The sequence below is a fragment of the Gymnodraco acuticeps genome, unplaced genomic scaffold, assembly GCF_902827175.1.
Source record: "Gymnodraco acuticeps unplaced genomic scaffold, fGymAcu1.1, whole genome shotgun sequence".
NCBI lineage: Eukaryota > Metazoa > Chordata > Actinopteri > Perciformes > Bathydraconidae > Gymnodraco > Gymnodraco acuticeps.
This window is the reverse complement of record NW_022990023.1, coordinates 2214550-2231647: the sequence shown is the minus strand read 5'-3', so window position 1 is coordinate 2231647 and position 17098 is coordinate 2214550. Positions and strand designations below refer to the sequence as shown.

The following is a 17098-nucleotide window of genomic DNA, read 5'->3' as shown; positions in this document are numbered from 1 at the left end:
ACAGCCACAGAGAAACAAACAGATCTACAAACAAGACAGCAGAGACAGAGGAGCAGAGCCGATGAGCACGAAGGGTTAACTGAGGTGGAAGCCACAGCCAATCAAAGCCAACCTGTGTCTGATAGACAGCCGTCCAAAGAACTGAAAAAGGAGGAGATTTAGTCCACAGTGCTTCCCTCTGTCTCTCTTCTCTCATTACACACTTCTACATTGTCCCTCAAACCTGAGACGTGATGTCCACCGAGCCTCGAGGAGAAGCCTGCAGAGAAGAGAACTTCTAAAAAGCTCCAGAAGAAGAATCTGCAGAAACAAGAACACCATGAGCAACGATGGGATACCAGAGAAGAAGAGACCTTAACTTTGGGATATGAGTTCCTTCAATGCAACGTGAGGAGGATAAGATGATCTGATGTCAAACAAACGTCCAGTTTGAGTCGAAAAAAGACGTCATGTCTCCTGCTAAAGGAACCGGTGTCTTGGCTCTTTTCCACAGTGCCATGATAGTGATGGCACTGGTGAGTTTAATCTACTTATCCTGATTGGTGATTGCATTGTTGATTACTTAATTGATTGAATGGGTTTCAGAACTATTTAACTTTTCTTTGTTTTTTTATCTACTTTCCTCTATTTGATTAAGTTTATCGACCAAGCATAGAGAGACAAATAGTTTCTTTGCATTTACTTTTGGTCTCCGAAAAAAAACACGAACATTTGCAATCCCATTTTATTTTTTATATTTATGATTTGTGCAACAAAGTTCTATTGGATCCTATTTCATTAGATCTTATTTGTATTGGGAATCACCTCCTTAAATGAAACAAAGCAGCAATTCAATTCTCAGTCTTAACAAAGGATTCGTTTTTATATTCTACATTGAAGCTTTTCACACAGGAGCTTTATATCTTACACTATAACATGACTGAGTCAGAAATAATCCTCACAAACTTCTGCACTTTGGGCCAAATATAGAAAATGTCATATATCTGTGACTCTCTTTGGTCGTTATGTACTTCAGAAAATGTGCCAGCCATTCACAAGCAACACTAAGCATAGAGAGTAGAATGGTTCTTCTTTTTTTAACAAGTGAGGGGATAGCGAATCGTTTTTTTTTTTAGCAGTATGGACCCTTTAACTAAATGCCTAACTAATACCATAGGAATAACAACAAAACTAATATAATTGTAGGATATGTTGCCTCTACATTAGTGAAATGACTGATAACAACTAGGGAATTGCACAGGTAACTCACACTAAAGCGCAGAATCTCCACAATAACAAATCACCTGTGTTCTGCTTTACCTCACCTCCATCCGGGTGACCCCTTTAACCTTTCACCTACTGAAGCGTGACCCCCCCTGCAGCTCCCAGACCACCGTCGCCTCTGAGCGCCATCTCTTTATCTTCGCCGGGTCGATCCTGAGTGTCGACCTCAGGCAGAATTACAACCTCCTGCTCAGTCAGCCCGAAGCAGAGGTCTGAGATAGCAAATTCAATTATGACACAAAGGAGAGCTGATTGTTTTGCTAACACTCCCTGTCCGTCAGCACAAAACCCTCCTGTGCAACGAAGGGGAACGACTTCTCCGTATTTACTTGCTTGTTTTAATTTATGGGGATATTTTGTCGAGGCCGTCTTTGTTCAACATAAAACTTCCAATATCTAATTGTGGGCAGAAATTATCGACAAGTGTTTTAATGGGATTGCCAACACAGCCAGAGTGTGTCCAGTACAAAAACAACAAGTGGATTCATCTGAATTCTCTGTATTGACTTTGGCTTCAAGTCCGCCCCCCCAAAACAAATCACTGTAAGGAATGAGTGATACAATACTGAAAACAGTGCTCACTGCCAAGCTTATGCCAAGAATGTTAGTTATCACATATCCATCAACATGAACAAAAGTTTCCAGTTAGTCAGTTTCCTTTGCTTAAAGTTACAATTTGAAAGATTTGCACTATCTTTTCTTTATAAGTGGTAGTTGCAGGTGGATCTCAATTCCTATAAATCAAAACAGTGTGCACCCCTTGTGATTTTTCCCAGGATTATTTCCACAGACACCATCAGCGATAAATAGAGTTTTGACAGACTGAATTCAAATCTTTGAGATTATGGCTTTAAAAGATTAAATAATTACAGAAAATAATAAATACAAGTATATTCAACTTCTAGATTTAGAATCCTATTTAAAGGAATATTCTATTCACAACATGATAATTTGAATATACATTTCTCACAAATCTCAAGAATGTATTTTCTCTCGCATGGATATATCGGGAAACTGAAACTGTCTTGAAGAATTTAAAGTGGACCTATCATGCTATATTTGAATAATATAGTGTAGGACCATACCTATATAAGGCATATTTATACTTTTTATTTTTCAAAATCCCAAACAGATCATGCATTTTAGCCATTCCTCATTTCGTTCAATTTAACACCGTCTTTTCATGGGCTGATTCTGTGAGAACAGCACCATCTACAGGCTTGGCATATGTACTACAGCGTCTCCAGCGCTTTCGAACGGCAATGTCCGTGGCTGTCTCCTCCTGATTGGTGGAGTTGGCCCAATAGCCGTAGCGCCACTTCTGTGACGTCATAGAAGTGTTCAAATCTGGATCAGTCTGTATCAGATCCGTTGCAGCCCCTTTTTAAGAGATTTGGGTATGGAGGAAAATAGAGAGGGTTGTGTTTTCTGACACTTGGTGAGTTCCCTAGAACACCGGGGACACATATTCATGTATGAAAAACGTACAAAAGTGCATTTTGCATGATCGGTCACCTTTAAGTAAATCAACTCTGATTGTGATGTATCACCCAAGACCCAAGTCTCATTTATCAAGTCAAATGCTCACTTCTTATGTGCATTTTTGCTAAACCTTGAAAAACTGATGGTGCATTCACACTGAATGTGAATTTAAGATTTAATATATTGTTTGTGTCATTCCTGCTGCCTGTCCATTGGCTCCTTTGTATTGAGCCTAAAGTTGAAAGTATCAAAATGAAAGTGCTCAGTCTTCTGAAAAACAGCCCTCATGATGGATAACGTTTATATATTACGTTATGAGATGCTTCTATTCATGCAACTTAACTATTCTACCTCTTTCCAACTTTTGCCAAGTCTCTTTCTTTGAATCTCTCTGCCTAATCGCTTCTCTCACCGCCCTCTTCTGTCGGTCAAAGGATTCTCATGTGATTTCTGTAGTTGCTAGTTTTGCTGCTCTGTTGTGAAATGTAGCCGCCAACACAGAGCTGCTTGTGTGGAGCAGCTCTCACCGGCATGGCCGAGGTCTCGAGGTAAAGACCCCCATGTGGCGAGCGGCCGCCCCTCCACTGAAAAAAAAGCAGTTTGCGAGGGATCACGACATACCGCACCCTCACAAAACTATTTCACAACACCTGGAGGCAGCACATTAGATCCTCTGGAGGTTCTGCGGCTGACACATCGCCCTGCAGCTGGGAAAATACTTCAGAGGGACTTCAGTGGGTTTTCCGATGCTTTATTTGAGTAAGGTACAAATGTCACACTGGGAAAATCCTGCATTTAAATCGTTACCTAAGTAAAAGTATGTAAGCAGGCAGTAGTGAAAGAAGAACTATATATATATATATATATATATATATATATAAAACCTATGTTAATAAAGTAAAAGTACTCATCATACCATAGTGTAGAAGTACTCTGTTCAAGTCCAATATCCAACATTTTATTTGAGTAAAAGTATGAAAGTATGAGTGTCAGAATATTCTATAATATTATATTAATTCTGCACACCAACCCACTTCCGATTAATATCTAATATGCTATTGGATACAAATTGGATAAAAATCATAGATGCATTATTTTGACTGAGGATTTTTGACTATATTCTGCTGGGTAATTAGTTATTTCCACCAAGGGATCAATAAAGTTAATCCTAACCTCTAACTAGAAAATGCATTTCCTGCAGAAAATGCGTGTGAATGCTGTAAACTGTGTACATTTGTGGCTGAATTTAGCTGAAAATTCAGAAAAAGCTAAATATGTTATTAGTTGAATGGTCTCTGTAGCTGCTTTTAGCTACAAAAACCAAGTAAGTGTGTTGCTGAACTTAGCGGAGAAATGCAGAAAAGTGAAATTATTTGAATCAAAATTGTTATAGAAACTTGAAAGTGAAATGTTAACTGGAAGAGTAGGAAAAATAGTGAAGAAGCTTAATATTTAAAAGAAAGGGTTTAAAAAAGGTATAAACAACAACATGTATAGCCTCAATGTCCTGAAATAGCTGAATAAGTTAATAGTTTAATGGTTTCTGTAGCTGAAAGTAGGCTGAAGGAGTTAGATATTAAATGTAAGTAGTAGTGAATGAATGTGTATTAAGAAGAGAAAACAAAGTAAAAACCAGACAGAATATTTTAACTGCACACTTTTGAACTAAAACCATACGTCACCAATAATGTATAAAATATGTGGAACGTGTTGAAGTCAGTATGAAGTCTCCATCAGACAGAAAATAATAGGCTGAGACAGTCTTTAAACTCCAGTCTGTTTGTCAGTGTTTGTTTCTGTGCTGAGCACCTAATCATAACACCTTTGTGTGAGCCCAGAGATCAAAGGTTACCATGGTGACGGCGTTATCAATCACCTGTGTACGTGAGCCCAGAGATCAGTGGTTTCCAAGGAGATGTGCTGTGAAAGGAGAGCCTTTCCATTGTTCTGAATGAGAAATAAACCTCTAACATTTCTAACTATAGTTTAAAAACGGTAGCTGCTTTCGTAAAATGTCAACGCGTGGAGGATGTCAGGACCCTGACGAGCGTCTGAATCTGCTTTTTGTGTACTTTCGGGTCCATAATGTGGCATTTTTGGCAGATTTACTAAAGGTGTGCAGCTGCTGCTCTGAGGACAGATCAGGCTTGATTTACAATGGGCCCTAATGGAGACATGCTGAACGTTTTTGTCACTTCATGCCCTCAGGAGGCATTTTGTTTGATTTTTTTTTCTTAATTTTTAGAGAGGTTTTCCTACTTTTTTCACAAGAAATGATGTCCCAGGAGTGTAGGGTTTGGGAATTATGGCAGTTTTAAAAAAAAAAAAATGTAAGGCGAATTTCAAGCTCTCCTCCACTCTAGCTGTGACATCACGCCCTCTAGCCTTTAACGAGCTGCGCAATACACACGTTAAAATCTGAAGAAGGCCTCTTTACCAAGCTCCAAACTAAGTTAAATATCTCAAAAAGTATAAAGGTAAAAAACAAGAAAAGCCATGTCCTGAAGGAGCTGAACATTTTAATATTTGAATGGTTTCTGTAGCTGAAAGTATGTGGAAGGAGTAGCACAAGGTGTAGGTAAAAGAGGATTTGAAGGTTCCTCCCATTGAGTTACGCATGTTAAAAAAATTGTTTAAAAAGATGAATATTTCAAAAAGTATAATATATTTTGAAAAAGTTGAAAGTTTCCCATCATGTGCTGAAAAGGCTGAATAGTTTGATATTTGAATGGTTTGTGGCTGTTGCACAGCATTCACACTAATTATAGATAAGTTATTTGTTGGTTATATACTGTAGTGGCGTACAAATATAATGTAGCAGCAAATGGAAATGCTCAATTAAATTACCTCAAACTTGTACTTAACTAACATGTTCCCTGTCACTTCAATAACTTTATTGCATCTTTCTCTACAGATCGACTCTGATGATGTCATCACCCGAGATGAGCAGATCTACGTTCTGATTGGTGCTCACGCCCGATGTGAGAGGAACATCCAGGCACAGTTGGCCCTGGTTAAAGGTTAGCGTGCTTTTTTGGATAATTGTATCCATTTAAATTAGGGACAGGACAGTGCTCAATGTAGTTATCCTGTCATTAAAAAGACTATATGAATAAAATGTAAACCTTTCCATAACATTACTTAAACATTTATATGTTGAGTTTGCCAATTAAATTCAAATAGTTTTGTTATCTTTTAAAATATTTATTTCATAGCATACCAATTGTTTCTATGAAAACAGAAGAGGTCAGGGAGTGCATGTTCAAATATGTAATCAGAAACTGTATTTATTACATCAATTATTTATTTTGGATCAGATATGGCACCCATCCAATATCCTGCTGAGCAGTATCTCTGTGATTACAGAGATGAATTTGGGTGCAGACAAAAGCAGGTCATTTTTCATTCATGCTACTGATGAATTGTTTGAATGATCTATTTGGAGAGGAAGATGGAGCCCACAGTCTGAAGAAAAGTAATGTCCAAGCGAGGCGCAGCAAACATCAGATCCACAGATATCATACAAAATCCTCCAATATAAAACTATAACAATAAAAGATTTGACAGTATATATTTTAGGAAACCATAACACGTGATATTTTCTTCAATCATAACCATTCAAACCTTTTTTGAGATACTTTAATGGAGTATTTCCATGTAATGCTACTTGTTTCTTCAACTCCATGTCAGAGAAACAACATTTAACTAACAGCTCCTTTTTAATATTTCTGATTAAAGTTTTCACCCAAAACATGACAACACCAGAAGAGTGCACTAGTCATGATGCTTTTATACAGATTGAACTGCAGTACAGTATCTAAAGTGGTCAAATGCAGCTATATTTGTCTAGTAATTAAAATTAAATGCTGCTTACACGTCAATGGATCAAATACATACTCATTGAATATGAAGGAAAGCTCAAACTTTATCTTTACCTGTCTAACAGCTGTGTTCCTTTATTTGTGAAGAAGGTGACTGTGTCCCCGAGTGGGATGGGATCATCTGCTGGCCGCGGAGCAGGGCGGGTCAGCTGGTGTCAGTGCTGTGTCCAGAGTACATCTACGACTTCAACCACAGAGGTGGGTCAGCTCAGGAGACGCTAACACGCAGGAATAATGATAGAGCAGATTAACAAGGAGGAAATAAACGTTATTCAAATGAAAAATTACACTATTGCTAATGTTTTGCACTCCTGTGACCCATGCAGGACGAGCTTACAGACAGTGTGACGCGTCAGGAAACTGGGAGCAGGTTGCCAGTATCAACCGCACTTGGGCTAACTACTCCGAGTGCACCACATACCTGACCTCCAACCACAGGATTCAAGAGGAGGTACGCACGTGTGTTTGTCTACATACAAAGAGTGTTTGTCTATGGATTTTGACGGATTTTGAAATCTTTAGTGTTGCAGAATACTGCTGTTTAACAGTGTATTCAGATCCGTAGTACCAAACTGTGCAAATACTATATTCAAAATCTAAACACATCTGGAATACATGGTTTTTACTGGACACAGACGCAATGGTAAACTGGAATCTCAAGTTGACTAAAGCTGATAAATGCACAGTAAAAAGTACCGTATTTGCTGTTGAGATGCTGTAAAGTAGAATAACAGTATAAAGCCTCGTAAATTAGTAATACCTCAGCACCTAGACATACTTGGTGTCTGTTGCGCACTATTAACCATGTTTTTGTTTTGCTTCAGAAGGTGTTTGAGAGACTCCACCTCATGTACACTGTCGGATATTCCATTTCTCTAGCATCGCTGTTGGTAGCCGTCTCCATCCTCTGCTATTTCAAGTGAGAAACATTAACACATCTCTTCAAAAAGCATCGGTATTCACAGTCTATTGTCTACATCAGTGGTTCCCAAACTTTTTGTGCCCAAGGCACACCAAAGGACAAGTACAAATCTCAAGGCACACCTATTGTGCAAAATAGCCCTTATAACACGTGTTATCACTCATATCATGTAAAATATCTGTAAATATGCATAATTATTTACTAATGCCAAATAAAATGTGACAAAGACAACTATATTACTCATGAAATATTTATTAACGAAATATTTCAGAAATTAATTTGAAACTTTATCAAATTAGGCTTCATCAAAGCAGCAACACACTCATTTAAACCAGACAGGTCACAAAATAAAAAATGAGGCAAAGGAAACTCAGCAGAAATTCAGCACAGAGAACTGTCAATGCAAGGAAGCTGCATTGTCCATGGTCCTGAACTACAAATTATAAATGTAACATTTCAGCAATCAGCATTGAAACATGTGCTATTGTAAATATTTTTGCCGACTTACAAACTCGTTACTTTACTCGCCGAGCACGTACGAACTGTGCATGCGTGAGTGGCAATAACTTTCCTTACCAGCAGGCGGCGGTAGTGTGTATTTGTCATTCAAAACAGGCAACAACCGGAAGACAGAGAAGAAGAACAAACTACGTGATATAAACAAAAAAGCATGTGTTCTTTGCAGGTGCTTGTTGAGGTTTGACGTGGTGTTTCCAGCAGTGGATAACAGCTTCTGGCCTGGACACAGTTTGCACCTCACCGTCACATTCCTGTCTATTCTTCGGACGAACTCAAAATAATGGGCATACCTCCACCCCTCGAAAGTTATCGCTGACTCAGCCATGTTTATGCAGCACTGCACGTGGAGATGTGGACGCGCAAGTCGCGCAGATTACGTACATATAAACCTACAAAGTACTAATATAGTAAATAAAAAAATTATTATTTTTGTGTAGTTGGAAATTGCAATAATAACGTATGGTTGTCACAAAATCCCACGGCACACCCGGACTTGCCTCACGGCACACCAGTGTGCCGTGGCACACCGTTTGGGAACCACTGGTCTACATCATCAATAAAACACAAGTCAAAATATGTGTCTTTAACCCTACAGGCGGCTCCACTGCACACGCAATTACATCCACATTCACCTCTTCACCTCCTTCATAAGTCGTGCAGTCAGCATTTTCGTGAAGGACACCGTGCTCTACTCCATATCTGAAGATAGAGAGGATGACTTCAATGCATTGAAGCCCCCTATGGTGAACAATGTGTTTTAATATTTATAACCATTTATTCTGTTAACACCATAACTGTGCTGACAGCATACCGTCAAACTATTCCTTTATTATAAACAGAGCTAATGGACTTTTCATGTCAACATTTGATGGCATGTTGATGTTTCCTTCTTCTTTGTGTCCTCAGGCCGGCTGTAAAGCGGCCGTCACTCTCTTTCTTTATTTCCTGGCGACCAATCATTACTGGATCCTGGTGGAGGGGTTGTATCTTCATAGCCTCATCTTCATGGCCTTCCTCTCTGACAAGAACTACCTGTGGGCCCTCACCATCATCGGCTGGGGTGAGCTGCATCAGACCAGATACTCTGCTGTCTTACAGTGGATTAAACAAACTCACATTATCCTAATATCTCTCTCCGCTCCTCCCAGGTGTTCCAGCTGTGTTCGTGTCTGTCTGGGTCAGTGCTCGAGCATCGCTGGCGGACACACAGTGAGTCTTGTGATGCTTTTCAGTGTCTTATATTACCACAAAGCTGTGTCATAATTCCTCACGTTTCCTTTTTTCTCTTTTTGCTTTCAGATGTTGGGACATCAGTGCAGGGAACCTGAAGTGGATCTATCAAGTTCCCATTCTGGCAGCTATTGTTGTAAGAAAAAATACTTTTTCAGACTATTGTATATAGCCTACGGTAAATACCTTTTACACTTGGGTTGATTCTAACTGCGGCCTTACTGTACACCTCTGTCCATACAGGTGAATTTCCTCCTCTTTGTTAATATAATACGTGTACTGGCCTCTAAACTGTGGGAAACAAACACTGGTAAATTGGACCCTCGGCAGCAGTATCGGTAATATTTATTTTACTTTGAAATTCCACTGAAAATGTTTAATAGACATCCATCATTCTACACTATAGTTTTTACAAATGTTAAAAAAACGACATGAATGTTGTGCTGTTTATCTTCAGGAAGCTGCTGAAGTCCACATTAGTCCTCATGCCGTTGTTTGGAGTTCACTACATGGTGTTCATGGCTCTCCCCTACACTGAGGTCACAGGGCTGCTGTGGCAGGTTCAAATGCATTACGAGATGTTCTTCAATTCATCTCAGGTCAGAAAACACAATTATAAACTCTGCATAGAATGCTGTGATTTCATGTTTAATTCAAGTGTCTATTATGACTATGATTATAACTTCTATTGAAATGCTTTAAAAAAGCGTTAAGAGTGTTAAATCCAGAAATATTATCTCAGGGTTGTACTATGAGGCAACATTTCTGATAACCTGAACTCGTGAAAAAAAAATCTTTCAATGATTTATATTTAGTTATTTTTAACACATTTCAAGTGTGTGTTATTACATTTTAAACAATACACTTATTTGCTTTTTGCCAACTAAAATATATATACCACACATGGTCTGTGTGGTAAACATTGCGTTTCAGCCAGCAGCTGTTAGCTTAGCATAAAGACTGTGCCATGATGTTTTGTTTATTAACTAAATCACGTTTTTTTCAGGGCTTTTTTGTGGCATTCATCTACTGCTTCTGCAATGGAGAGGTAATGAATTAGTTACTTTTGAAAAGCAGATGTACTCTAATAATAAATGAAACAAATATAACAGGGTTGCCAACTTTGGGTACCTGGCTGGAGTGAGATTTTGATATCATGGGTTTAATTACATAATGCGCACGAAATGACTGCTATCGTGTCAGCAGCGGGACCTTAGCATATATATATAGGATATATATACAATATATACAAATACAGTGGCGTTTTTATATGTACAAAAGTGGTGGGGCACAAAAAACTTAGATGTCTATAGCTTCTGCAGTGAGGTTCATGGCTGGTGAGGCACTGGCACTGACTCTTCAGGTTTACAAATATTATATTTTGACCTAAATCAAAATATAATATTATTTTCAAAAGCTTTTTTTGTCTGATGCTTCAATTAATTTTAAACAGACAGTTCAACAAAAGGATACCCAAAAAATGTAATTTTCTCATTTAAATATTGAATTGTTCTCTCTTAGTAAGATCCCATTTTCAATAAAATTGCAGTCTTACCTTGACTTGAAGATTAAGTCCATTTGCCTATCCTTCTGGACAAAAATCTCTATTACTTTTTTGTAAAAGTCCTCCTTATGTTCTTGTAGTTTCAAAAGTCTATCATAAATCTAATCTAATCAATAGATTTATGATTCGAAAATTATAAAAGTAGGGTAGACATGTGGATATTATCCGGCTGAACAAAACGTGCATGTATCTAACAGCTACGTTTCCCACATACAAGTCCTATGGAGAAATCTCATTGCTTTTTTGTCGAGGGAAGCCATGCGTAGCTTACTTCCGGGTGTTAGGACGCCTCACTGCAGCTCTCTCGTCTCCTCTTCACACACACCACACTTTTCGCGGCACACGTACAGCCAATCAGCTCTGAATGATGTGAGATGACGTATGGTGGGGATGGCAGCACTATGCCCCTATGGTCATAATTTTTTTGCCACACACATTAAATAGGAAAATATTCTGAGCATGCGCAGTGTAGTTTTTACAGTCACCGTTCACTTAGACCAGTGGTTCTCAAAGTGGGGGGCGCGCCCCCCCAGGGGGGCGCAGAGGCATGACAGGGGGGGCGCGAGAGACCAGGAGGAAAAATGGTTATTAAAAAAAAAAAAGATTATAAAAAAAAAAATAAAAAAAAAATCATATTTTGAAAAATTATTGATTCGAAAATAATATGATACAGTACTATTACGTCTGGGTCTCTGTGTTTCATTAAAGCTCGGCTCTGTGTGTGTGTGTGTGTGTGTGTGGAACGAGCCATTTTGTGTGCGTGCGTGAGCGAGAGAGAGAGATAGCGCACCGGTACCGGAGATCGTTGATGTTAGCTTCTGGTGCTAGCGAGCTATGCTAACGGATATAAGGAGTTTTTTTAACAACAAAGTGGAGGAGAGTCCTCTCCTGTCAGACTGAGAGACTCAGTGAACTAAAGGACTCTATCAGTGTTATCTCAGTGGGTCTCAAACGTTTTGGTCACCATTAATGTAAACAATTATTTCTGAGGCACACGTTTATATGATCATTATAGTTATAAAAAAATAAGAGAATAAATTAAAAACAGCTATGAAATACTATATGACAGTAAAACAAGAATAAAGTTTAAAAGAGTGATTTATAAAATATCCATAAAGAAATAGTAAATCTGTTTACAATTCTGTTTCATCTGGGTGTTGAGAGATGTATCCATAGATCTCTTCATTTTGCTCTCAAAGTGCACCAGATTGATGCTTTCAACTTCAATATTTAAAAATCTTCCCGGGGGAGCATGCCCCCGGACCCCCCTATGTGAAGTCCACACACCACCTATAAAAATAGCACTTTACCCCTGCTTACACCTATATGCCGAGATTTGATATCGAGCCTTCATTGTAACAGTCGCGGGTACATAGTGTATGTGCGTGGGGAGTGTTGCAGTAGAAAATTCCACTGTAGCTCCCGGTACATTAATGGGAAACCCTAAATGTTTGAGCACGCTCTATGAAAGGTCAAGCTACCCCACAGCACCCCCAAAAGAAATCTCTGGCGCCGCCACTGAGCCTGACTATTTGTGTTGGGGGGGCCCGACTTTTTTTTTTCTCCAAAGGGGGGGCCTGACCGAAAAAGTTTGAGAACCACTGACTTAGACAGAGAGAGGGAGGGGCAGGATCGGGTTTTGTCCCACATGGCTCTAAACAGCTCAATAGGCACACACTGTAGACACTAATTAGAAGAACACAGACTAAAACAGCAATGTACAGACGAATCAGATGATTAAACATGATCTTAAAATATATTTTATAATTTATTTTTTGCATTTTGTTGTAATCATTATTTTTAATACTTTCTGCTGACACTAGGTGGGGCTGTGCCTGCACCTGCCCCTAATGACCAGTCGCCACTGTACAAATACACAATATTGGACACAGAATATAAAGGGCACAAAGTTTCATTAACTATTGAAAGTCAAACACATGTTTGTTTCCACTGTTTTATTGTGTACCTGTCGCGATAAGCAATTAATTGACGTATCGCACGATAAATAAAAATGAACTCGATAAATTGCCATTTACATGAGGATGTGACTAGCAGTTTGAAAGGATGTACTTGAATTATTATTATATATTATCATTATGTCAGTGGTCTAAAATGGTCATACAACGGTGCCGACAATATTATCGTTTATCGCAATAATTTCCGGGAAAATGTATCCAACAAAATTAATTATCGTGAGAGCCCACATACGGGTATTGGGCCGAGCGCGACACCGTACTTACGGTCTGCGCCGTTTTACGCGAGGTGCAAGCAGCCGTACACCGTCTAGGTGTTGCTATGCTTCCTGTACTGAATATCATAGTCTATTGCCTTAATCAATATCTAGTCAACTCTAAAATACCACATATATGCAATGGCATGATAATATTATTGTGACAAGTGGGGTATTCACCTGGTGTTTCCAGAAATTAGACGTAGATGCTGCCAAAATCGACGAAGGCCACTGTCGTTTTTCCATACATCTGCAGGCAGTCTGTAACAACCCACACAGCTCTAGTTTACGCTGGTAACGACCTAAAGCACACCCCTCAAGTCCAGAGATGTAATCCGAAGACATGCAGCGATTTCTTCGGTCGTTAATTCAGAAAAAAAACCTACTGCGCTCTGCCTGGCTAGTTAGCTAGCTGTTTATATTTGCACTTCCAGGATATTAGCACCTCCAGGAAAATGGCGCATTTATATATATTTATATGGCGCGTGTTGCATTGTGGGTAGCTCGTGACGTCACTGTGTGTGAAAGAATACATGAAACACACACAAACAAATCTACAGACTTACTCCAAACTGCCAAATATATTAATTAACACACTCTCACTCTCATATACTCTTTGACTCTATTTTGGCCTAGTAGAACAATAAGCAGCAGACTTTTACTTTTTTATCATTTCTACTGGTTCTTAGATCTGCGCATGCGCAATACGGGTCGGCAGTTGCGAGAGAGTATTTGTGTATGGGATAACCCATACAGTGGTGGGGCTCATGTCAGTATTTGCAATGTAATTACATACACGCTCCCCTTGACAGTGAAACGCCACGCGTGAGGTTTAGATTATTTCCCTGTCTCAATCCAAATTGAACTGTATGAAATAAAAAGGCACATTTGTCTTGTAGTAAATAAAAAGGGCGACATGGAGCCAATCCTGCAATTTCCCCACAGGTGAAAGAGTTGACATGCTGAAAACCCAACCCCTGCAGGGGGGGGTCTGGGTGGATTCTCCCCCAGGAGATTTTTTTAGTTTTAGTTTTGAAATAGGCTACTAACATAAAATACACATTCTGGTACTCTCTTGAGAAGAAAAATAAATAAATCTATTACTACACGACATATTAAAACAATTAATTCCATTTTAGTTTTTTGTTACTTTGAAAGCTGAACCTGCTGCTCCTCACAGAGAGAAGAGGCTGTGTGAATTACTTTACATTGTGGATAAGGGTGGATAGCCCCCATTGTTCTGTGTGTCAAAATGAAAGACAGCCCACACACCTATCAATCATCAAACCGTGGGGTCTTATTTCATTACGTGTTGATTTCTATCAACACGTAATGTTGTATCGATGTATAGAGATGTACTACAACAAAAGTATTCTCCGTTGGGACTTCCTGGAACAACACCACGCCGTTATCTTGATTCTGATTGGCCAGAAGACATTATCAAAGATAATTTTGAGAAGACGATCACTACCTGACAAAAGTTTTCAAAACCGTTTCTAGTCTTCGGTATTCTTGTTTTTGGCGTTAGAATAGTTTGGGCAGCGTGAGAGCGTGAGATTGAGAGTGAAAGCATGTGTCACACGCCAGATGCGTGAGAGTTGGCAACCCTGATATAACTTTCTGTCTGTCTCCCTCCTTCTGTTCTCAGGTGCAGGCAGAGGTAAAGAAGGCGTGGTTAAGACGCAGCCTCGCTCTGGACCTCAAGCAGAAAGCCAAGATGACCAGCAGCGGAGGCAGCTGTTACTATGGCGGCATGATGTCTCACACCACCACACACAGCGTCAGTCTGTCTGCTGCCAACCCCCGGGCTCTGTCCTCAGGAGGAGCCTCGGGCGGCGGGGCAGGGGTCAGGCCGCCACGCCACGGCTCCCTCCACCCGCAGAGCAGCCTGCCTGGATACGTGCCCGGTGATGCTGAGACCCCCGGCCCCCAGCAGGAGCTGCCAGTGAGGAAACCAGCCGGGACGGAGACGGGGGTTTTTTCCAGGCACACCAGAGCCAGCAAGGAAAATCGTGACAGCAAAACTCATGGAGCACCTGAGGCACAAAACCCAGGAGCAGAAGATCCAGACAGCAGCTTATCTCTGAAAGAGCTGGAGACCATCCTGTGAATGTTTTCAGTATTTGAGAGATGAGCATAAACGAAGAAGTCATTTCTACAAACCTCTTTGTTGTTTTGTAAGACTGAGGACCTACATGACATTTTTAGGGTTTACTTGTGTTGGGATTGTTTTGTCAAGGTCAGGAAAAAACTTTAAGTCTCTCAACTTTTTTGTTCGTCATTTATTTATACAACTAAAGGTAGAAAGGCAAGTGGGGGAAAGAGAGGGGAATACTTCGGGTAAATCGGATTTTTACCTGTGTTGCTTCAGTATGGACTGGCAAAACTTTGAACATGGAGTTCTTGAAGGGCTCAGAAAAATGGACGACTACAATTCCATGACAGCTGTTTGCTCATGGAGATTTTGTGAATTTATCAAAAACTGAGCAGAGCTTATTATAAGGAACTCTGTACATTTTCATTGTTATGAGGATGATACTCAACTATATTTATTTATCCATCAAGCCTGATGAAACCAATCATCTAAATACAATTCAATGCTGCCTCAAGGACTAAAAACATGGATGACCATAACATGTTTTATGTTAAACACGGCCAAAACTGAAGTTATTGTACTCAGCCCAGTAAAGTCGCTTCAGCTGATTCAAAATGCTGCAGCTCGTGTACTAACCAGAGTTAGGAAAAGGGACCACATTACTCCTGTTCTGGCTGCCTTACACTGGCTCCCTATAGAACACAGGATAGAATTTAAAATTCTTCTTCTCGCCTACAAAGCCCTTAATGGGCAGGCGCCATCTTACCTAACTCATTATACCCTACTGTCCTACTAGGGCATTGCGTTCCAAGAATGCAGGGTTGTTGGTTGTTCATAGAGTCTCTAAAAGTACAATGGGAGCCGGGAGTCGTGGCTGATCCTGTTGCTGTGGTCCTGGATCCTGGGTCCTGGATCCTGAGTCCTGGATCCTGAGTCCTGGATCCTGAGTCCTGGATTTTGAGTCGTGACTGAACCTGTCACTGTGGTCCTGCCTGACTCATCATACTACTTCCCTGATGGCTCCCTCCTGGGTTCATCTTCTTATTATACACACATGCATTTCCAAACATTTGGACTACCTATGTTGAAAATGTATTATCTTTTTCAATTTACACACAGCATCTATTGCACGTCTGTCCGTCCCTGAGGTTTCTCCCATTTTCCCCTTTAAATTGTGAGGTTTCTTTGGAAGTTTTTCCTTGTACGATGTGAGGGTCTAAGGACAGATGGTCGTATTGTCATACTTATATTCTGTACAAACTGTGAAGACCACTGAGACAAATGTAACATTTGTGATATTGGGCTATAATGATTGATTGATGAACTTGTTTTTTGCTTAGCAACGGTCTTAGGTCATTTTTTTTTGTAGGTAGGATCAAACTACCATCACATAAAATATGAGCATAGAAACACAAACACATTTTAGAAAATGACACTGAAGGCCTTTTCTCATTACAGAGTACAAAATCAGGATTGTATGCAAGACTTGTTGTAAATCTTTTTAAGAACATCTCACTGTAAATGGACTGAACGTGTATTTATATCCTTTTAAATGATGTCAACAGAGTTCGATAATCTGTGAGGATAATGAAGAATCTGTAGGGAATGAAGAAAAGTCAAAGGCAGGACCTGGATGTTTACACAGGAAGACTTTTTGGTGATATTTCTCCCTCTTCAAATCTTTCCTGTGTTGGATTTCCCAGGCCAGACTGGCTGACGTGTGTGTGTGTGTGTGTGTGTGTGTGTGTGTGTGTGTGTGTGTGTGTGTGTGTGTGTGTGTGTGTGTGTGTGTGTGTGTGTGTGTGTGTGTGTGTGTGTGTGTGTGTGTGTGTGTGTGTGTGTGTGTACTCTGTCTATCAATCTGCTGTAGCAATCTTAAATGAAAAACACCACGGCCCCATGACTTTACATC

At 39.8% G+C, this 17098-nt stretch overlaps 1 protein-coding gene across 1 annotated transcript; it reads left to right on the top strand.

Annotated features, from left to right (window-relative positions):
- Positions 1-16708, top strand: pth3r (parathyroid hormone 3 receptor). Its single transcript, XM_034214632.1, is given in 15 exon segments — positions 1-515; positions 5660-5765; positions 6714-6824; positions 6953-7077; positions 7451-7545; positions 8663-8810; positions 8974-9011; positions 9013-9032; positions 9035-9127; positions 9216-9276; positions 9367-9433; positions 9541-9635; positions 9755-9896; positions 10304-10345; positions 14740-16708. Coding segments are annotated over 15 exon segments (1671 nt in total). The 5' UTR covers positions 1-449; the 3' UTR covers positions 15202-16708.
- Positions 16709-17098: the final 390 nt, after the last annotated feature.